This window comes from Dunckerocampus dactyliophorus, chromosome 2 (assembly GCF_027744805.1).
Source record: "Dunckerocampus dactyliophorus isolate RoL2022-P2 chromosome 2, RoL_Ddac_1.1, whole genome shotgun sequence".
NCBI classification, from domain to species: Eukaryota; Metazoa; Chordata; class Actinopteri; order Syngnathiformes; family Syngnathidae; genus Dunckerocampus; species Dunckerocampus dactyliophorus.
This window is the reverse complement of record NC_072820.1, coordinates 19,045,999-19,064,746: the sequence shown is the minus strand read 5'-3', so window position 1 is coordinate 19,064,746 and position 18,748 is coordinate 19,045,999. Positions and strand designations below refer to the sequence as shown.

General features: G+C 45.1%; 2 protein-coding genes across 2 annotated transcripts; one reads left to right on the top strand and one right to left on the bottom strand.

The window, feature by feature from the left end:
* On the top strand, positions 1-11,517 carry lamc2 (laminin, gamma 2). Its single transcript, XM_054767846.1, has 21 exons — positions 1-164; positions 488-664; positions 744-861; positions 940-1,055; positions 1,149-1,280; positions 1,352-1,541; positions 1,970-2,082; positions 2,175-2,555; positions 2,640-2,873; positions 3,176-3,315; positions 7,882-8,038; positions 8,133-8,338; positions 8,436-8,515; positions 9,444-9,581; positions 9,660-9,804; positions 9,872-10,021; positions 10,100-10,214; positions 10,288-10,484; positions 10,583-10,738; positions 10,809-10,908; positions 10,979-11,517. Exons 1-21 carry the CDS (start codon positions 98-100, stop codon positions 11,230-11,232), a joined length of 3,366 nt encoding a protein of 1,121 aa, XP_054623821.1. The 5' UTR covers positions 1-97; the 3' UTR covers positions 11,233-11,517.
* On the bottom strand, positions 11,507-18,705 carry nmnat2 (nicotinamide nucleotide adenylyltransferase 2). The gene is made up of 11 exons (XM_054767857.1): positions 18,436-18,705; positions 17,950-18,038; positions 17,735-17,802; positions 17,602-17,680; positions 17,402-17,528; positions 17,260-17,340; positions 17,143-17,187; positions 17,001-17,077; positions 12,341-12,442; positions 12,202-12,269; positions 11,507-12,095 (listed from the first exon to the last, which is right to left on the bottom strand). Exons 1-11 carry the CDS (start codon positions 18,518-18,520, stop codon positions 11,993-11,995), a joined length of 924 nt encoding a protein of 307 aa, XP_054623832.1. The 5' UTR covers positions 18,521-18,705; the 3' UTR covers positions 11,507-11,992.
* Positions 18,706-18,748: the final 43 nt, after the last annotated feature.

Sequence of the window (18,748 nt, the reverse complement as noted above, 5' to 3'; positions counted from 1 at the left end):
ATACGCGGCGTGTCCAGACGTGCAGCAGCACTCCAGTTAAAAGTCGACTGCGGGAGAATAACCAGGATTTTGGATTGGCGTGCGATGAGAGGACAACATGAGGGCCAACTGGATGTCACTCTGCACACTTTTCTTTGAATTTTGCATTGTCATGGCGACCGACAGTAAGTCATGTTACCTGTTACTGCGACCGAGGGTCAAGCTAACTGTGTGTAGGAGTAGGAGATGTTTGACTTTGTGACATTTATGCTGTCGTCTTGAATGTCTTGAATGCACCACTGGTAGCATCTTTATAGTCACATGACATCTTTTCTTAACATACGTGAACTTTGCCCCAGGGCTGTGGCAAACAGACGCTCCTTGAACTTAACGACAGGTCTGCACTTTGGACCGAGTCTGCCAGTTGTTGTCCCACGGTGTCACATGGGTTTCTTGATAGGGACCAGAAAGAGGCCATCATGGACATGTTTATGTTCTATTTCTCCAGCAGAGGTCCGTTGCATGTGCAGTGGCCGATCTGGGTGGTGTCTGCGGGATGAGCTGGGCCTGCGTTGCATCGACTGTGAGGGGAACAGCGAAGGCCGTCGCTGCGAGCGTTGCAAAGACGGCTTCTACCAACAGGGGGCGTCACAGAGTTGCATACCATGTGGCTGCCATGCCGCAGGTGAAACCCCCACATACAACTTAACTGACTTACATGAACGCATGACAGATAAGGCATTAACGTGCCTCTGTTCCCCTAGGTTCTGTTGGTACCATGTGTGACCACAGGGGACAATGTACCTGCAGAGAAGGCATCACTGGAGAAAAGTGCGACCGCTGCTCAAATGGACCAATCGGACATAACGGCTGCTTACCTAGGTTGAAAAAATAACTTCCTTGGGGACGTTTGACCAGGACCTTTCTTTCACTGAACTTCCTGTTCCATGTTGATTCCAGGCGCCGACCCAGGGAAGATTCTGGTGCTCCGTTGTGTTTCTGCTATGGTCACAGCAACCAATGTTCTCCTCAGGCCGCCTACACAGTCCACAACATCACCTCCACCTTTGCCCATGGTAATCTTTCACCTTCGCAACCTTTGTTTCTTGATTTCCCTGTCACAATAAAAGCCCACAGGAAAGGTGGTTGTGACATATTTGTGTTTTCAGGACCAGAAGGTTGGAGAGTGGCGACTTCACACAACCTCACCCCGGCAGATGTCCACTACCGCTGGTCCCCAAAGCACCAGGATGTGGAGGTCATCTCCAGAAACAGCCTGCCAGTCTTCCTGTATGCACCAGGTGCGAACAACATCCACCTTCATCCCACTTCCGTCTCTCCTTTTGACCCCAGTCTTGTTTTTCTCCTCCAGCCTCTTACTTGGGCAACAGGTTGCTAAGTTACGGCCAGAACTTGTCTTTCTCGTTGCGTCTGGACCGCGGCATTCCACACCCATCCATCAATGATGTAATTCTGGAAGGTTCCGGTCTGAGAGTGTCCGCCTCACTGGGCGACCTGCGATCAGAGGTTCCCTGCGGACAGAAAATCAACTACACTTTCAGGTCAGAGCTCCACCCACTCGGTCAGGTTCTCGCTGCCACATGAAGGTGTTGTGAGCGAACATTCCTGGCACTCCAGCAAGTAGAAACAAACCAGGAATCTGCTGCTCTCACATTGTTAGCTGCATGACTCGTGGCTCTTTGGAGCTGAGTCTGCTGCCAAAACCAGAATCTGGTTTAACCTGGTTTAACTTAACTGGGACTGGACTAATGGTGTACATGACATAAAATAATATGATCTGAACCTCATGACTCCCTGATGTAGGTCAGAACCTTTGGGCCATCTGGAAAGTAAATTGAGAATAATATCGTCTACCATCGAGGCAGGGATCAAAATGACCAATCAGCATATTATCAGACCCTGTTGACCTTGTTTTGGACCTTCACGTGTGAACAAAGATAAACCACTGAGGTTTCTCATGTCACTTCAGACTGGATGAGAAGCCCGGAAGCAGGTGGCGCCCCCAGCTCTCCCGCCTCCAGTTCCAAACACTCCTCCAGAACCTCAGCGCCATCAAGATACGGGCCACCTTTGGAAACAGAGGTGAGAGTTACAGCCTATGTTTATCCAGCCTGGACCGGGTGGTACCCATCAAGTGGTCGTTTGTTGTCAGATGAACTGTTGCTTGTCTCTAGGACGAGGTTACCTTGACAACGTGAAGCTGGTGTCGGCAAGGCGAGGGGAAGGAACTCTGGCTGGCTGGGTCCAGGTTTGTGTCTGTCCGCAGGGATACGACGGCGACTTTTGCGAACAATGCTCAGCAGGTTTCAAGCGCCGAAAGGCGATGGATGGTGCCTTCAGCCCATGTGAGCCCTGCAGCTGCAGAGGAGGCGACTGCGACCCACACACGGGCGACTGTTACCCGGCCGATGAGACGCAGAGCTGCTCGGATGGGTTCTATTGGGACTTCTGGACCCGAGCCTGCATCAAGTGTCCCTGTCCTGACGGAGCGTTGTGCTCATTGGTTGCTGGATCAGCACAACCTCAATGTCACTTCTGTCCACCTGGAACTACAGGTTAATCCGAAATCCTCTGTATCCCAACCATCTGGGGGCGCAATATTCACGCAACTAACAAGGTTTGTCTCTGTGTATGTTTAGGTGTTCACTGTGATGAGTGTCAGGAGGGGTTTTATGGTGCACCTGCGGGGAGCGCTGGAGAGCGCCGAGGATGCCGACCATGCGAATGTAACGGCCACATTGACGTCAGAGTGGCGGGAAGCTGCGAGCGCACGAGTGGCGAATGTCTCAAGTGTGTCAACAACACCATGGGACGGCAGTGTGACGTCTGCTTGCCGGGATTCTATCACCGCAGAGTGGCTGACGCCTGCAGATGTGAGTTGGCGCCAAAAAATGTGTCAAAATGTGGCAAACATGGAATTTTTTAAACGTGGAAATTAGATAGCCTGGATGTCTAGAATGAGCTGAATATTTTCATGATGTAATAGAATCAGTTAAGAAATGTGGATATAGCAAAAATTCCTTAAGAATTTGTGTTACGGAAAATGTGGAATTTCAGGAAAAAAAGGGAATGTCCTGAATGTGCTGAATGTTATGGTATGGTTTGAGAAATGTGAAAGAATGAGGCATTCACACTAAAAGATGATGCTAACATTTGCTGCGTGTTGGCTCTGCAGCGTGCAACTGCGACCTTCGAGGCTCAGAGTCAGCACAGTGTGACAATGATGGCCGTTGTCGCTGCAAGCCGGGATTTGAGGGGTCAAAGTGTCAGACATCTCGCGAGTGTCCCATTTGTTTCAACTCGGCCAGAGCCAAGGTGAGAGATTGCGTCAGATTGATCACCTTCCCCCTGCTGGGGGTAGAGATTTTATATATATATATATATAAAATATATAAAAAATCCTCAAAAAAATTTGAGGAACACTTGGAAAACATATCAGATCTAAACTGGGGAAAAATGATCTTGAATATCTTTCCTGATAATAAGTGGGTGATGTATTAGTAACAAAATGATTCCACATAATTTGATAGAAATGAAAATGATCACCCTATAGAGGGGGGAAATCAAAGACACCCCAAAAATGAAAGTGAAGAAATGATGCAGCAGACTGGTCCATTTTACTAAAATGTCATTGTAGCAACTCAAAATGATTAGGACACCATCCGTAGTCTCATTAGGAGCATGCCCCGATGTTGTCAGGCATGCGTACAAGCACGTGGGGGCCACACAAACTACTGAGAATCATTTGGAGTTGCTAAAATTACATTTTAGCAAAATGGACCAGTCTGCTGCATCATTTTTTCACTTTCATTTTTGGGGTGTCTTTGATTTCCCCCTCTTTAGGGTGATCATTTTCATTTCTATCAAATTATGTGGCATCATTTTGTTACTAATACATCACCCAATTATTATCAGGAAAGATATTCAAGATCATTTCCCCCGCAGTTTAGATCTGATGTGTTTTTGAAGTGTTCCTCTAATTTTTTTGAGCAGTATATGTATCTCCAACTCCAAACAATCACAAGACACAGTGCAAGATGCGTTCATGGACACTCCGAACATTACAACAAAATCTTTATTGTGCGTCTACGGATGGTCTAAATAAACAGAAATGCAATGAAAATCAACAAGTGGATATGGTTATCACTCACTTTGTAACTCTTAATGCTAGTACAATTTGTTGAATTTAAGTGTGCTTGGAAATCCCAGAAAATGTACTCAAAATGTGAAGTCATGACGTGGTGTCTTTGAACGCAACTCCTCATTGCTGATAACAACACAATTAAAGTCTGATTCAAATATTCAGCTGTTAAAGAAACCAGAGTTAGGTAAGTGTGCCATCTCTTAACTTGATTTAAATTTTAAGTTAATTTGGCGCTGTTAATACATACAAATACATATAATCCTGCCCTGTCATTTATCTTTCTTTCAATAAAATACAGTAAAAATGGGCATATTTCAGACATGATAATGGTAATAGTTTAAATTTCTGCATGCATACAAGTTACATTGGAATACATCACATAGTACAATTTACGGTTCTATATGTCCAAAAAGGAGTAGGAAGAAGCAAAGCTTATTTAATCCTACCTCCCACCCATTTCACATCAATTGCAATACATTTGTTCATTTTCTGTATTCCAAATGTACTCTTTGCTATTTTAAAATCCATAGGAAAATGATAAGGTAATATGATAATATGATAACGTAATATAAGGTAACATAGTGTGACATGGTGCTTCATCATAATTAATTCATTTGAAAACCGTGAATTTGTAATAATTTGACTGCCCTAATTAAAACATGACCTGAAAGAGCTGTAGAAAGTTATATTATCCGACCGACAGCTTCACAACTAGTAGCATGTAGCTAACCACTATATGTGCGGATCGATACAGAAATATTGATACCTCTGTTAGCAGATCGTCAGGCTCTAAAATTGATTCTCAAATCAAAATATTGATACTTTTGATACTTGAGTCATTTGAGGTAATAACGGAAAGTAACTAACTTATTGAGACCATACATTTTTTTAGTTATACCTTTTAATAACGTTGTCCTTTAATTATCGGCCAGATATTGACATAAAAATGTGCTATCAGCCAACATCGGTATCATTTTGTAAGCCGTCGCAGAATTGCAACGTCAACATCATTGAATTATGTAGTTAATACAGTGTCACTCACAAACCTGGGAGGAAGAAGTAACTACAGTCAAACCTGTCTTAGCGGCCACCTTTATAGAACGGCCACATGCCTATAGCAGCCACTGAAAAATCCCCCGCAGCAAATTTACATGTTATAGACCCTGTGTATAGCAGTCACCTGTCTAACGCGGCCAGCGGCCACCCATTTTGTCTCCCTTGGTCAATATCTGACCACATATCGCGGCCAAATTACCGATTCAAGTAGAAGATTCATGCACGAAAAAGTTTCGGTTTTCAATCAATGAAGCCGTCATGTGTAGACGTTAATTACTGAGTCCTAGCTCAGTCACAATCATTCACAAGATCCACACAAACTGTCAGTTGTTCCACATAAAAAAGCCGTCTTCTTTTGAGCTTGCTATTTCCTGGTCAAACATGTAACTTTGAGCATTAGCACCAAAACATTACTGCAAAGTAGGCTGGGAACAGGACGCGCTCCCAGCGACGCTACAATACAATACTATACTGCCTGCACACTAAAACCATGCTAGCATATGTTTTTAAAAAACAGCGGGAGCAAAACTGAGTTCGGTTGTACTTAATTGAAGTATTTTAGAATTTACTCACGTTATTTTTGATCAATCCTCATCCACAAATCCGTCAAAGTCATCATCTTCTGTATTTGACACAAAAAAAGACGTCTTTTTTGCCGTTCGCTTAACTTGTCAGTGTTATTCAGCTCCGAACCGTAGTAAGAGCGACCTGACTCCAGCAAAGAAGGAAACTTCTCCTGTTGCTTCTGCCAACTTTATGTATTGAACGTGGCCACCAGAGAGCAGCTCAGAACACACACGCCTCCAATCTCTCCTTCCTGCTTGCCCACAAGGCAAAGGTTGAACAAGCCCCACTACATAGCTGTCCAGGCAATTCCTGTAACAAGTGACATTTATTTCCTGGTGTGAGACAATGTGCACTGGTCAGTACTGTAATGCCCCTTGTTGTGGGGAAAGAGAGACTCACGTCGCCGTTGCACTTTAATTGCTTTATTAGCAGCGGAGAACACTGCAGGACTTTACATCCACGCCAACATAAACACACTTCCCAACTCTCTCGAAACTCACAGCTTGCACTGAGCCTCGCTCTCCTGCTCGGGACGCCCACCGTCACTTCCCGTCACTTCCTGATGAACTAAAGCTGTAATGACACTCTGCTGTATAAAAACTAAAATATTAAAAACAAGCTTAAGACTACTAGCTTAAGATTATTAGCACAGCTTTGTTCTGTGGGTCGTGGATAAATAACAAGCCTAGTAGTGCTGTACAACTTTTATCCGCAGTCCCACAGTACCCTCTACTGGTCAACATAAATTTTTCTTTTTTCCCCCTCTACTGGCCAACATTCAAATTGGACGTCAACCTGTCTATAGAGGCCACCTGTCTTTAGCGGCCACTTTTGCATTCCCCCTCTAGTGGCCGCTATAGACAAGTTTGACTGTATTAATTTAGCAAGCAGAGTAATACCAGAGCTCACAGGAAACTTACCAGCTCCAATGAGATCGGAGGGATTGGAGGGTGGAGGGGTTTATCTTTCCACACACCATTCTTACTCACGGTGTTTTTAAAGAAAGAGCTGAATAATCAACAGCTACGTGAGCCCTAAACGTGTAACTTAGCAGCCATTTACAACAACAGTACAGCAAAGCACGCTAGAAAACAGGAAGTGCTGTAGTCAAAACCATATACGTAGACGTAGCATCGAGTGCTGAGGCTTACGTCAACACCGCCGCCATATTGGATGTGGCAAGGCTGCACTGTGAGTGAATACAAATAAATGTACTTACTTTCATAAAGCACCTTTCTACAAAGAAATTTAAGTTAATGCCTCTAGTTTATACATTCACACAAGCACTAATGTACTTGGGAAACAGTTTGGCACCAAAAACAATGTATTCCATCTTCTCAGATTAGAACCTTATTGATCCCATTGAGTAGCCTTAATGCAATAAAATAAGAATAGAAAATAAGAACATGAAAGTTATAAATCAAAATAATAATCAGCAAATTCATGTATTTTAAACAATACCTCTTTCACTAAAAATAAATTAAATCTTTCCAAAAATAACATAAATCAAGGCGCAAGAAACACAAATGTATTCTTATATAAAATATGTAATACATGAATTATCTCAGAGATGGGTGGAGTAGCTGTACTCATTTAAGATTATAGTTACTTTAGAAACATTTTACTCAAGAAAAAGATATGTGATGTTACATATATCAGTATTGGTTGAAATCCGAATCAGAAATTGAGAGTTGGACAATATCGGCATATCGGTTATCAGCAAAAAAGCCAATATCGGACATGCCTAATATCCATCAATCCATCCATCCATCCATCCATCCATCCATCCATCTATCCATCCATCCATCCATCCATCCATCCATCCATCCGTTTTCTATGCCGCTTATCCTGATTAGGGTCACAGCGGTATGGTGGAGCCTATCCCAGCTGACTTTGGGCGAGAGGCGCGGTAAATATCTTATATTGAAAAATAAATAAATAAAAATAGTAAATGAACATTTATTACCACATAAACACACACAAAAGTACGGAAAATTGGTACTGTGGAGTACCAGTATCGATTCACAGGTACTGGCTATCGGTACCGTATCAGTCAAATGTGAAAAGGTACCCATCCCTAACTGGGGGCGTCCTCAACATGCTGTTCTTCTTAGGTGGAGGAGTTTGCCATCAAACTGCAGCAGCTGGAGGCGCTGAACTCGCAGATGGGCAGTGGCTTCAAACCCACCAACAATGCCAACATATTGGCCGTGCTGAGTGCCGCAGAGGCACTGGTCAAAGACCTGGAGGGCGATGCCAAGCGGCTAACAGGTGTGACATCGTGCATTTACAACTAGGCCAAAGGAAAACATATACGTATACAGAAGCGTTTGTGTGACGTTTGAAATGCTCTGCTGTCCAACAGACATGGACAAGCGGGTGCAGGAAAATCTGTCCTCCATCGGCAGAGCACAACTGTCTGAGGAGCAAGACGTCCAGAATATGGCTGACGCAACCGGCGACATCAAACAACGGCAACAGACCTATGTGGCCAAAGTAGCTCAGCTTAGGAATTTAATGGATGACATGAAAGGCAAATTGGACCAGGCCAAGGCAGACCTTCGATCGTTTGTAAGTGCTCTTACAGTCTGTTGGTATTAGGTGATCTGACATGTGTCAAGTGACGAAGAAGAGGATTTTCATGATGAATCTTTTGTCCTTCTCACAGGAGGTTGCAGTGGGAGATGCCTCGCTGGGTCCAAATGTTTGGACTGCGTTGGCGAAGACAGCTTCTAGCTTGGCTGATAAGTGCGTATACCAGACCTAAGTACAATGCATTTATATACTTAGATAATATACTGTAAATATAGCGTCAGTGTAATAAATTTAGTAGTGTCAATGTAGTAAATATAAGGCTCCAGCATACCCATACCAATACATGCAGAAAAGCAGTATAGAAAATGGATGGACTGATGTAGTAAATATGTCAATGTAGTAAATATACAGGGTCAGGCAAAATGATCTGACACATTTGCAGGTTAAATAAAAGGCAAATAAAGTAAAGAAACAAGAAAGTGTTTTTATTTTTGAAAAGTGCATATAATGCCATTCTGTTTCATTATGTTTTAAAAATGAAATCAGTCAAATGGGATCCATTATTGTCCACACACTCAATGCAGATACAGTAGCTCTGAAGTTGGTAACCCATAACAAGATCGTGTTTCGAGCTGGTACGGTATCATGTCTACCAAGATTGAAGTGTAAACAGAATACTCGCTGTGCTGCAGTTACAGATTCGTTTGTTTTGATAAACGTTTCTGTAATAAAAGCACGATGCTCACCAGTCCAATTCATGGCAGCAACTGAAAAAGAAACGAAAAACAATGTCATTATAAAGAAACAAAGCAAAATGGCATTATATAAAAAAAAATGTACTTTTCGAAAACAAAAACACTTTTTTGTTTCTTTATTTTATTTGCCTTTTATTTAACCTACAAATGTGTCAGATCATTTTGCCTGACCCTGTAGTGGTGACAATGGAGTAAATATAGTTTAAATGTCATAAAAATAGTAGTGACAGTGGAGTAAATATAGTTTTAAATGTAGTAAATATTGTGTCAAGGTAGTGACTATAGTAGCGTCAATATAATAAGTAAATTCAGTAAATATAGTGTAAAAGTAGTATTTTAAAGGTAGTGATATTTATGGTAAATATCCAAACGTCTGGCTCTGTCAGACATCAGACAAAGGCGGGTGCGGTGGATCGGAGCGCCAGCGAAGCTCTGAGTGATGCCCAGAAAGGTCTGGCGCTGGTGCGGACGCTGGTGAACAAGGAGAACAAAGTGAAAGAGCTGATTGGAGACGTGAAAAACGCGTAAGTCATTCAACTGTCCAGTAGTGTCCTCCATCTTCCTTCCATGCGGGCGTTTTGACACTGTGTGTGCATGCTCAGGTACGACAACATGGCAGCCCAGACAAAGAGCTTAGAGAATCTAGCGGCCCATGTGAGTCACGAGGCCACAGACGAGAGAAACTTGGCGGACGGCATGGTGGAAGACATTGCCAGGATGGAGAGAGACATCCCATCCGATCTGAAGGTAACGCTGCCGCCTAGATGTTAGCAAACATTCTTGTAACATCACCTTGACTTCCCATCCTGCTCAGGAGGGGACAGACACCATGGCTGCCAAGTTAGATTTTCTGAGAGAGGCGGTGGACGGGAACACAGCAGATTTTGAGGTGTTTCAGGATGATGTGCACCGAGACAAAGTTGCCACACAGGATCTCTTGGCACAAGGCAGAAGTGCTCAGCAGGTTGGTACTCTGACCTCCAGAAGGTATATGTCAGCAACAGGTCAGGTGTCTCATGAGTTTTCATGTGACCCCTGACAGGATGTGGACACGCTGATAAACAGAGTGAACGCCGCCAAGGCTGACACTGAGGGGGCGCTGCAACGCATCAGCAGCAACACTGACAAGCTGGATGCCGCACTCAACACTCTAAGAGGTGAACTGAAGGTCACAAACATGTAAAGGCGCTACAGCGGCAACTGAGCGTCTTCCTGCCTCTACATTCTCAGGCTTCGACCAACAGATTGCCACCAACAAAGCACTGGTAGACAGCGCCATCAAGCGATTTCCTGTCATTGATGCGACCATCCAGAAAGCCGACAAAAACAACGCAGAGACGCTAGCATTGCTGGAGGGCGTGTCAGAAGACTCCAACGGTGTGATGGAGTCCATCAACCTGCTGGAGAACCTGATCCCGGGTCTGGAGGTGCAGCATGATGCGCTTGCCTAACTTAGCAATATGTGTTAGCCTTGCTTAGCAAAAAGTCCCAGTTGCTCTGTGCCAACTCATGTTTGACTCGTCAGGGAACGTTGGGGCCATTGCTGCCTCACAGCCTTATAAATAATGCCACCAAATTGCACGAGGGTGCCAAAGAGCTGCACACGCAAGCCGGTGATTTCACTACAGACCTTAAAGGCAGGCTACACCACACCAGAAGACAGGTGGCGGAGGCAGATGAGGTGAGAGGTCAACTGTGACTGACAAGACAACATCTAGAAAGGTGACATGGTGGACACCTTTGATATGCAGGCTGCTTTTGGAGCCGACACGGCCTGGATGAACGCCAAACGGGCAAGAGATGCTGCAGGAAGAACACTGCAAGACATCAACAACATGCTGGCCAACATCAGTATGACATGCAACACCTGCTGTACGGTCCTCCCTGATGGTGACCTCTCATCTTTTCTTCTTGTCTGCAGACCAGCCGGGCACGCTGGACCTGCAGCGTCTTCAGCAGCTGGAGGACTCACTGGCCATCTTCCACAACAACGTGGAGACACATCTGAGGCCGGAGCTGAGAGAAGTTGAGGTTCAGGAGGCAGCTCGGCGCCGCCAGCTGAACGCTATTAGTCGGGACATCGATGCCATCTTAGCAGACATCACCAACCTGGAGGACATCCTGAAAGCCATCCCCAATGGCTGCTACAATGGCTCCCTAAGAGAGCTCCAGTGAGAGAGGCGATTTTGTGTCCGCTTGGCAATGGACTTTTCTCTTTGTATGACAACAGGAAGTCACAATCCAGCTTCCAGTGTTAGTGCGCATTAGTGGACATCAGCAGCTGTGTGCACATTTTCGTATTTTTCTATTTATATAATAATGTGTACATACAACTTTGTCGCTTCTGCCAACTTATTAACAGATCAATCAATATTTAATTTGTAACGTAAGCTAACAATTGGAACGTAACAAATAAACACCGGGTAGAAAGTTCATTGGAACACACATATTTGACAGAGACAGTGTTGTATTTTATTCTTGCAAGTGTCATCTACAAAGATCCATGCCAGAAGCAGAACCAAAAGCAAAAAAGTGTCTGAGCATGCACACCACTGACAACAAACACCATTGCACTTTTATTTTGGAAAAAGCTGATTCTCTGGGTCCTATATGTCTCCACGTCAAAAATACCGGTAATCGATGTTAAGTGGTCAAAATATTCATGTTCCACTTTTTATGGACTCAACAGTTACACTGTTATCCACTGGGGGGCTATTGTGCATCACCTGAACAACAGCTACTGTCGCGTTGCGTTAGCCATGAGGCTAACAAGCTAATGTATGTCAACATAAACATGGGAAGAGGATACTGGACTGCTGTCACGTTGGCGAGCGTGTTGCATGCATCCACTGACTTGATAAAAAACAGAAAGTGAAGTGACCCTCACACCCCACCCACCCCCCACCCCGATGGCAGAGTCACATGACCCAAAGGTTTATCCCGAGGCCTTGATGTACAGCTGAGTCTGCAGGATGTAGTCGATGACCGGCTGGTTCAGGTAGTCCACAACATGGCCGTCACCGTGCTGCAGGGCCAGTCTGTGGAGGCACGGCGGCACAACACAAAGGGACCGTTTTACCCACAATGCATTTCACATGAAGACAGGATACTGCCGTGACATCAGCAGAAAGTGATGGCACTCACCTGCTCTTGGTGGAGCTTACGACAGCCATGGGATGGTTGGTGGCATCCTTCACCACCATGATGTTGTCCTGCAAACGAGAGGGGGAAAAGGTCAGCGCGGGGAAAGACCACGACAGACTTGGTCATGTTCTGACAGGACCTTGTGCTTGCGGAGAACGGACGAATGGTTCATGATCCTCTCTGTGTCGGCGCCGTCACGAGGAACCACCACTATCCCAAAATCGCCCACGATTACCTCCATCTGAGGGCACATGAAAACCGGCAGATAGATGTCATACTGTGGTTTCAACAAGAACACTGCGGCTGTGTCGCAAATGGAATACTGTACAGTGGAACCTTGGTTAGCGTCATTAATTTGTTCCAGAAGGTCTGACTCTAACCAAAACGGAGGCTAACCAAATCAATTTTTCCCTTAAGAAATAATGTAAATCGAATTAATCCGTTCCAGAAATCGAAAAATGTTACCACGCAACACGTTTTTTTTAGTTTTGCAATTAGTTGTATTTGCATAAAACAAGTCAAAATGCATATAAATACATAAATGATAAATGAAAAAGATAAATGAACATTTATGTGCTGGCGAGATCAACATGGACACCACCTTCCTGTTTAACCATGAGTTATTTCTTGAATTCAATAGTGTCTCTCACCGCAGTAACCCAAATTGAAGCCAAAGAAAGTTGCAAATGCCAGCTGTTTGATCAAGAAGACGAGAAACACAATTGAATTCAATAATAGGTGGTATCTCCGTGGAAGACGTCTCTGTGACACTCTCCCGTTTTTTTTCTATTATTGCTAAATTTTTTTTGTTGTTGTTGTTCATTTTGGACATTCAACACACTCACGCAGTACATTACAATAGAGAGACACTTTTGAACATCGTCAGGGTTCACCATGAACTTTCATTTAGCCTCTCAGACTTTGCCTTTCTTCTGCGCCGGGAGAACGCAGCAGCCTGCGGGCCTGCTGAGCTGAATACCCGGCGAGCAAAGCATCCGAGGCGTAAACGAGGCAAGCGGGCCGGCCTGCATGCTAGGCTAAAAGCTAGAGCGACTAGGCCACCGCTACCAAGCCTGCTGCTAGCCAACGTCCGCTCCCTCGAAAACAAGATGGACGAACTAAAAGCAAGGATTACAGCTCAACGTGAGATCAGGGAATGCTGTGTACTCACCTTCACAGAAACCTGGCTGACGGAGGATCTACCGGACTCTGCGATCCAGTTGGAAACATTTGCTGCTTACCGGGGAGATCGGACTTTAGCGTCTGGTAAACACAGAGGTGGCGGCGTCTGTGTTTACGTGAACAAACGGTGGTGCACAGATGTACAGACGATGGAAAAGCACTGCTCTCAGGACATTGAGCTGCTGATGGTGAAATGCAGACCTTTTTATTTGCCTCGTGAGTTTAGCGCTGTGTATTTAACTGCTGTTTACATTCCATCACGAGCTAACACCGCTAACGCACTAGGCCTCCTGCATGACATCATTGATAAACACGAGACCAAACACCCAGACGCTGTATTCATTATATCTGGCGATTTCAACCACTGTAACCTCAGGACTGTTCTCCCCAAATATTACCAGCATGTGAGCTTTCCCACAAGGGAAAATAACATCCTGGACCAAGTCTACAGCAACATGAAAGGTGCTTTGAAGGCTGTTCCAAGACCCCACTTTGGAAAGGCCGACCACGTCTCCATATTCCTTTATCCAACATACAGACAACTTCTTAAACAAGCTCCCCCTGTAAGTACAGCAGTTAAAGTGTGGAATGAAGAAACTGATCAAGTACTTCAGGACTGCTTTGGCTGCACAAACTGGGATGTGTTTAAAACTGCAGCGGGGAGGGAAGATTGTACTGTTGATTTGGATGAATACGCGTCTGCTGTTACTGGCCACATTAGCACATGCAAGGGAGACTGTTACCACCACCAAGTACTACAGAAAATACCTTAATCAAAAACAGTGGATGAACTGTGATGTAAGGGCTAAGCTACGTGCTCGTTCGACTGCATTTGTCATGGGCACCGCTGATGACTACAAAAAGGCCAGATATGACCTGAGGAGGTCCATACGAGAGGCCAAAAGACAGTACAGACAGAAGCTTGAGGGCTACTATTCCACCTCAGACCCTCGGCGCATGTGGGCGGGGCTCCAGCACATCACAGACTATCGACAGCAGAGTAGCGTAGCCACATCCAGCCAAACCACACTTCCAGATGAGCTGAATGAGTTCTATGCCCGCTTTGACACCCAAACTCCTGATGAGCAGAGAGGATGGCTGGACTTGGGGAGCACACAGGACTCACCTCTAATGGTGACATCAGCTGATGTGCGCAGGGTTCTGAACAAAACAAACCCACGAAAAGCAGCAGGCCCAGACAACATCTCAGGCCGTGCGCTTCGGGTTTGCTCATCAGAGCTAGCTGATGTGCTTGCTGACATATTTAACCTGTCGCTTGCACAAGCATCTGTACCAACCTGCTTTAAGTCTACCACCATAGTGCCCGTACTCAAGAAGAGCAACGTGACCTGCTTAAATGACTATCGCCCTATAGCACTCACTCCTATTGTTATGAAGTGCTTTGAAAGAATAGTCATGACCCACATCAAAAAAAGCATCCCGGCGGCAACTGTGGACCCTCTACAGTTTGCATATCGCCAGAACCGGTCCACGGATGATGCAGTCAACACTGCCATCCACACAGCCCTTTCTCACCTACAGGGCCAGGACACATATGTCAGAATGCTATTTATAGACTATAGCTCTGCTTTTAACACAGTCAGCCCCCACAAACTCACAAATAAGCTCCTCACACTTGGCCTGTCACCCTCCCTCTGTAACTGGGTGTTTGACTTTCTAAAAGGCAGGCCCCAGTCAGTCAGAGTCCACAATCGCACATCCAGCTCAAGAATTGTGAGCACTGGGACCCCACAGGGGTGTGTGCTGAGTCCGCTCCTCTACACGCTCTTCACCTACGATTGCGTGGCCTCCCAGAACAACACAGCATCATTAAATTTGCGGATGACACTACAGTCATCGGCCTGATCACTGGTGGTGTTGAAACATCATACAGAAGAGAGGTGGCAGACCTCATAGCTTGGTGTCATGATAACAATCTCCTTCTCAATACAGATAAGATTAAAGAGATGATCATCAACCCAAGACCAAGGGAAAAGGAGCCGCATAGACCCCTGTTTATTGATGAAACTGAGGTGGAGAGGGTGAAAACCTTCAAGTTCCTCGGCACACACATCAGCGAGGACCTCACCTGGTCTCACAACACCCAACAAATTATGAAGAAGTCCCAAAGGAGACTGTACTTCCTGAGAAAACTGAGGAAATTTGGCATGTCCACCAAAATCCTGAGTTGCTTCTACAGATGCACCATCGAAAGTGTCCTTACCGCCTCCATCACTGTTTGGTACGGTAACTGTACAACACGTGATAGGAAGGCACTCTAGCGGGTGATCAAGACCTCACAGAACATTGTTGGGGCAGCCCTCCCCTCACTGCAAGACATTTATAAAACTAGCACACAACCTCATCAAGGACCGCACACATCCACAACACTCATTATTCACACTCCTACCGTCAGGCAGACGCTACAGGAGTTGGAAGTCCAGGACCACAAGACTGGCAAACAGCTTTTACCCACAGGCCATCAGGCTTCTCAACGAAGCACTCACACATGCCGCATGCAACACACGCACACGCTCATAGCACTTTTATTTATTTACTTATTTATTTATTCATTTATTTGTATTATTTATCTGTATTAATGTCTCTTCTGTTATTGTTTCTTAATTAATTGGTATTTATGTTTCTTATGTTCTTATTCTTTTTCTTGTGTTTTCTTTCTTTTCTTGGGAGAATGAACAGAATAAGAATTTCATTGCATAGTATAACTGCCTGTTTTACTATGCATATGACAATAAAACTCTTGAATCTTGATCTCGCTGCCACATCGTGTCTTTGGAAACGGTCACATCAAGAATAAAGGTAAAATGAACCTTAATTGTTCCTTTATCCCTTTCAGTCGTCATTTACATGCATTTAGAATTGTTTATGCATGTAGAACTATAATTGTAAAACTATAAAAACATTCTGGGAGCCAACTGCTGATGACGGCAAACGGGCGACACAGCTGACTCCCAGTTCCTCTTTCCATGTAGTGGCAAGCTAATACGATGCTATTAAAGACATTTTGTCATTATAAATATATTAAGAGTACAGATGGACTCACGCAGTGTATTAATAACACGACAAGACGCACGCCATATTGTATGCTATCCATAGAATGTACACAAACTGAGGCAAAATTGATGCCATAAATTTTCTACGTTACCTGAAAAGGATGCTAATCGAGGGGGACGCTAACCACTGTACTGCAGTACATTTCAATTACTATACTGTGTACACTGTGTACACTGATCCTGAATGCATAAATTTTGAGTGGGTAGTGCTGTCACACAGCCATTACTGTTGTTGTACACTAACTGGAAATGCCGATTACCTTCTTTCCTTTTTAATGGTAAATTACAACCACCTGAGTTAGTCCCTCGCCTTGCACTATGTAGCCAAGATGGCGACTGCTGAGTGTGGTAAGTGTCAATCACTGCACACTCACTATTTTGAGTGCAACATGTTGGTACTGACAGTGTACTGCATTTTGCCATACTTCTCAGCGTGAATGCACTCAAATGACTAAGTGTAAGTATGCAAGTGCACCAATTGAGACACAGCCTGTAATTATGATTATACGGGGAGGTGAGAGGATGAGGGGATGGGGAGCTTACATCACTGTCCTTCCACAGGCCAGGGATGCAGAAAGATTCCAGGAGATCACTGCCACACAGGAGCAAGATACGGAGTTCTGGAAGGACAGTAGGCGGGGTTACTTGAGACACACAGGAAGGACAACAAAGAAGACAAACTCACCGATCTCTTCATACGTCATGGCGGGCCCCAAGTTGGCGTTTTCATCTGACAGAGAGCACATGACCATCAAACACACACATATACACAACGGAAGTGACGTTGTGTGTCAGCACTCACCAACGAAGGTGAAACGTTCCATGTGAGGACGCACGCAGCAAACCTTCCCCAGACTCTCGCTCAGCTTCCCCCAAAGTTTAACTGGGACACGCACAAACAGGCTTAATCTTCATATTCATCACGTCCACCAGCTTGAACTTACCAGAAGTAGGCATGTGCTTCATGTTATTGTGGTTCAGGTAAACAGGCGGAGCCTGGTTTTGTGGCTGACCAATGACAGGAGTTGATGACGGTGTGTTGACATTGGACAAGATACAGCCGGTCACTCTCTGAAGACAACAACAACAACATGTGATGAAGGTGGACTGTTGTGGATGTGGCCACTCAACAGATGGTACTCGCCTTCATAAGGTCTCGGTGGTGTTCCAAAACGCTACAGGTGGTCTGCCAGGTGTCCTGGTAACACTCCCAGGGGTCCACCCTGCCACAGGAAGCACTTAGAACAGCCCACTTCAAGACAGGTCACATTACTCACCTGATCCAATCGGAGGACTGCACAGCCAGCTGACACATGGTCAGACGATGCCTGCTCGACACCAGACCCTGCCCACAAACACAATGTGTGAAATTCAGACATTAACCCGCCTTCATGTTCCAAGAACCTCCAGCCAGCCTCAGGTTTCATGGAACCATTGCTCCTTAGTCATGTGACCTGGCGTGTTTTTGTTAGCAATGAGGAAAAATACTCACAGGTTTCCCATAGGAATCGTGCACTGGCGAAATGATCCCTCCAATCACGATAAAACGTCCTGTTTTATGCAGGTAGTCTCTTGCTTTCTCTGCAGACACACACACCCCGCAAGTCAAAAGGTACTAGGTCCAAACACAAAAACAGAAGGGTGTAATAAAAATGCAATTTCAAGCATTAGCTATATCTATTTGTAAACAAAATTTAAAAAAAAGACACTACAAAACGCTTGGGTCGTTAATATGAACCCGTCAGTGTCGTTTCTGTTCATGTTTGAATGACATATTTTTATCTAGGCTACGCCACACTTCGGAAAAGGGCGGGGGATGTACAATGACGCGGTATACTAAGGCCTAGCCAAACAAACCGCGTTAACGATCGTTCCAGAAGGATTTTGCTACCGGTCCATTTCAGCACCATCCCCAGGACAGCATCATGGTTTGTTTTTTTTTACCGAGACGTCACAATGTGCCAGTCCAAACACTCACCAAACATATGAACATGTCCCTTGGTGATGGGATTGAAGCTGCCGCAGGACAGCAGGATCACGTGACTTTTGCTACATTCCGGCATGACTGCTCGACGGCTCTGCCGGTCCGGTCCTGGTGCTGGTCCTGGTCTTGGTCTTGGTCTTGGTCTTGGTCCGTGTCCTGTTGCTGATCGGCTCAGAGCTTGTTTGTAGCAGCAGGCGATGCAGAGAGAGGCGAGGTCGATGTGTCTGCGGCAGGATGCTGAAGGAAGTGACGTCACTGCTTGAAGTCATCACACAGACACCTTTGCAATATTTCAGCTCACCGGACA

Excerpts from the sequence above, each read along its gene's own strand:
- lamc2 (XM_054767846.1), top strand. The coding sequence starts at position 98 with ATGAGGGCCAACTGGATGTCACTCTGCACACTTTTCTTTGAATTTTGC. Across the intron at positions 2,083-2,174 it reads GGCCACCTTTGGAAACAGAG|GACGAGGTTACCTTGACAAC; the intron begins GTGAGAGTTACA and ends GCTTGTCTCTAG. Across the intron at positions 3,316-7,881 it reads TCAACTCGGCCAGAGCCAAG|GTGGAGGAGTTTGCCATCAA; the intron begins GTGAGAGATTGC and ends TGTTCTTCTTAG.
- nmnat2 (XM_054767857.1), bottom strand. The coding sequence starts at position 18,520 with ATGCCGGAATGTAGCAAAAGTCACGTGATCCTGCTGTCCTGCGGCAGC. Across the intron at positions 18,039-18,435 it reads GGGACATGTTCATATGTTTG|AGAAAGCAAGAGACTACCTG; the intron begins GTGAGTGTTTGG and ends GTGTGTCTGCAG. Across the intron at positions 17,803-17,949 it reads ACGATTCCTATGGGAAACCT|GGTCTGGTGTCGAGCAGGCA; the intron begins GTGAGTATTTTT and ends GTTTGTGGGCAG.